Raw genomic sequence first — 3,212 nt, forward strand, 5'->3', positions numbered from 1 at the left:
AGTGAGGATGGTTGCTGGTTCCTGTTAAGTAAGGGTGGTGGCTGGTCCTATTAAATGAGGATGGTAGCTGGCTCCCTCTTAAGTGAGGGTGGTGGCTGGTTCCTGTTAAGTAAGGGTGGTGGCTGGTCCTATTAAATGAGGATGGTAGCTGGCTCCTCTTAAGTGAGGTGGTGGCTGGTTCCTGTTAAATGGGGTGGTGGCTGGTCCCTGTTAAGTGAGGGATGGTAGCTGGCTCCTGTTTAGTGAGGATGGTGGCTGGTCCTGTTTGAGTGAGTGGTGGCTGGTCCTGTTTAGTGAGGATGGTGGCTGGTCCCTGTTTATGAGGATAGTGGCTGGTCCTGTTTGAGTGAGGTGGCTGATCCTGTTTAGTGTGGGTGGTTGCTGGTCCCTATTTAGTGAGGGCGGTGGCTGGTCCTGTGTATTGAGGGTGGTTGCTGGTCCCTGTTTAGTGAGTGTGGTGGCTGGTCCTGATTGTGAGGGTGGTGGCCCGTCCCATTTTAGTGAGGGGTGGTGGCTGGTCCCTATTTAGTGAGGATGGTGGCTGTCCCTGTTTAGTAGGGGAGGTGGCCCGTCCCATTTTAGTGAGGTGGTGGCTGGTCCCTGTTTAGTGAGGTGGTGACTCATCCCTGTTTAGTGAGGGTGGTGGCTGGTTCCTGTTTAGTGATGATGGTTGCTGGTCCCAATTTAGTGAGGATGGTGGCTGGTCCCTGTTTAGTGAGAGTGGTGGCTGGGCCCTGTTTAGTGAGGGTGGTGGCTGGTCCCTATTTAGTGAGGGTAGTGGCTGGTTCCTGTTACGTGAAGGTGGTGGGTGGTTCCTGTTAAGTGATGGTGGTAGCTAGTCCTTGTTTAGTGATGATGGTAGCTAGTTCGTGTTAAGTGAGGATGGTAGCTGGTTCCTGTTAAGTAAGGGTGGTGGCTGGTCCCTATTAAATGAGGATGGTAGCTGGCTCCTGTTAAGTGAGGGTGGTGGCTGGTTCCTGTTAAGTAAGGGTGGTGGCTGGTCCCTGTTAAGTGAGGATGGTAGCTGTCTCCAGTTTAGTGAGGATGTTGGCTGGTCCTTGTTTAGTGAGGGTGGTGGCTGGTCCCTGTTAAGTGAGGATGGTAGCTGTTTCCAGTTTAGTGAGGATGTTGGCTGGTCCCTGTTTGGTGAGTGTGGTGGCTGGTCCCTGTTTGGTGAGGGAGGTGGCTGCTCCCTATTTAGTAAGGGTGGTGGCTGGCCCCTGTTAAGTGAGGGGGGTGGCTGGTTTCTGTTTAGTGAGTGGCTGTGGCTGGTCCCTGTTTAGTGAGGGTCCCTGTTTAGTGAGGTGGTGACTGGTCCTGTTTAGTGAGGGTGGTGGCTGTCCTGTTTAGTGAGGGTGGTGGCTGGGCCCAGTTTAGTGAGGATGGTGGCTTGTCCCTGTTTATTGAGGGTGGTGGCTCGTCAATGTTTAGTGAAGGTGGTGGCTCGTCCTGGTTAGTGAGGGTTGTGGCAGTTCCCTGTTTAGTGAGGGTGGTGACTGGTCCTGTTTAGTGAGGGTGGTGGCTGTCCCTGTTTAGTGAGGGTGGTGGCTGGGCCCAGTTTAGTGAGGATGGTGGCTTGTCCCTGTTTATTGAGGGTGGTGGCTGTCCCTGTTTAGTGAGGGTGGTGGCTGGGCCCAGTTTAGTGAGGATGGTGGCTTGTCCCTGTTTATTGAGGGTGGTGGCTCGTCAATGTTTAGTGAAGGTGGTGGCTCGTCCCTGTTTAGTGAGGGTTGTGGCTGGTTCCTGTTTAGTGAGGATGGTGGCTGTCCCTGTTTAGTAAGGGTGGTGACTGGGTCCAGTTTAGTGAATTGGTGGCTGTCCCTCTTTAGTGAGGGTGCTGGCTGGTCCATGTTTAGTGAGGTGGTGGCTCGTCCATGTTTACTGAGGTGGTGGCTGTCCCTGTTTAGTGAGGGTGGTGGCTGGTCCTATTTAGTGAAGATGGTGGGTGGTCCCTGTTTAGTGAGGGTGGTGGCTGGTCCCTGTTTAGTGAAGATGGTGGCTGGTCCCTGTTTAGTGAGGGTGGTGGCTCGTCCCTGTTTGTGATGGTGGTGGCTGGTCCATGTTTAGTGAGGGTGCTGGCTGGTCCTGTTTAGTGAAGATGGTGGCTGGTCCATGTTTAGTGAGGTGCTGGCTGGTCCCTGTTTAGTGAAGATGGTGGCTAGTCCATGTTTAGTGAGGGTTGTGGCTGGTCCTGTTTAGTGAGGATGGTGGCTGGTCCATGTTTAGTGAGGGTGCTGGCTGGTCCTGTTTAGTGAAGATGGTGGCTGGTCCATGTTTAGTGAGGGTTGTGGCTGGTCCCTGTTTAGTGAGGATGGTGGCTGGTCCATGTTTAGTGATGGTGCTGGCTGGTCCCTGTTTAGTGAAGATGGTGGCTGGTCCATGTTTAGTGAGCTGGCTCCATGTTTAGTGAAGATGGTGGCTGGGGTTGAGTGAGGTGTCTGTCCTGTTTAGTGAGGGTGGTGGCTGGTCCCAATTTAATGAAGATGGTGGCTGGTCCCTGTTTAGTGAGGGTGGTGGCTCGTCCTGTTTGTGAAGATGGTGGCTGGTCCATGTTTAGAGAGGGTGCTGGCTGGTCCTGTTTAGTGAAGATGGTGGCTGGTCCATGTTTAGTGAGGGTGCTGGCTGGTCCTGTTTAGTGAAGATGGTGGCTAGTCCATGTTTAGTGAGGGTTGTGGCTGGTCCCTGTTTAGTGAGGATGGTGGCTGGTCCATGTTTAGTGAGGGTGCTGGCTGGTCCCTGTTTAGTGAAGATGGTGGCTGGTCCACGTTTAGTGAGGTTGTGGCTGGTCCTGTTTAGTGAAGATGGTGGTTGGTCCATGTTTAGTGATGGTGCTGGCTGGTCCCTGTTTAGTGAAGATGGTGGCTGGTCCATGTTTAGTGGTGGTGGCTCGTCCATGTTTAGTGAGGGTGGTGGCTGTCCCTGTTTAGTGAGGGTGGTGGCTGTCCCTGTTTTAGGAGAGGGTGGTGGCTGTCCTGTTTAGTAAGGTGGTGGCTGGGTCGGTTTAGTGACAATGATGGCTGGTCCTGTTTAGTGAGGGTGGTGGCTGTCCCTGTTTAGTGAGGGTGGTGGCTGGTCCCTATTTAGTGAAGATGGTGGCTGGTCCTGGTTTAGTGAGGATGGTGGCTGGTCCCTGTTTAGTGGGGTGGTGGCTGTCCCTGTTTAGTGAGGGTGGTGGCTGGTTCCTATTTAGTGAAGATGGTGGGTGGTCCCTG

At 53.5% G+C, this 3,212-nt stretch overlaps 1 protein-coding gene across 1 annotated transcript; it reads right to left on the bottom strand.

Annotated features, from left to right (window-relative positions):
* Nucleotides 1–2,553: 2,553 nt before the first annotated feature.
* LOC121865353 lies at nucleotides 2,554–2,895 on the bottom strand. The gene has a single exon (XM_042364689.1). The coding sequence runs from the start codon at nucleotides 2,893–2,895 to the stop codon at nucleotides 2,554–2,556; it is 342 nt and encodes a 113-aa protein (XP_042220623.1).
* Nucleotides 2,896–3,212: the final 317 nt, after the last annotated feature.

This window comes from Homarus americanus, unplaced genomic scaffold, assembly GCF_018991925.1.
Source record: "Homarus americanus isolate GMGI-L3 unplaced genomic scaffold, GMGI_Hamer_2.0 scaffold15667, whole genome shotgun sequence".
Lineage (NCBI taxonomy): Eukaryota > Metazoa > Arthropoda > Malacostraca > Decapoda > Nephropidae > Homarus > Homarus americanus.

Bases quoted from the DNA above. Each gene is read 5' to 3' on its own strand.
- LOC121865353 (XM_042364689.1), bottom strand. From the start codon at position 2,895: ATGGACGAGCCACCACCACTAAACATGGACCAGCCACCATCTTCACTA.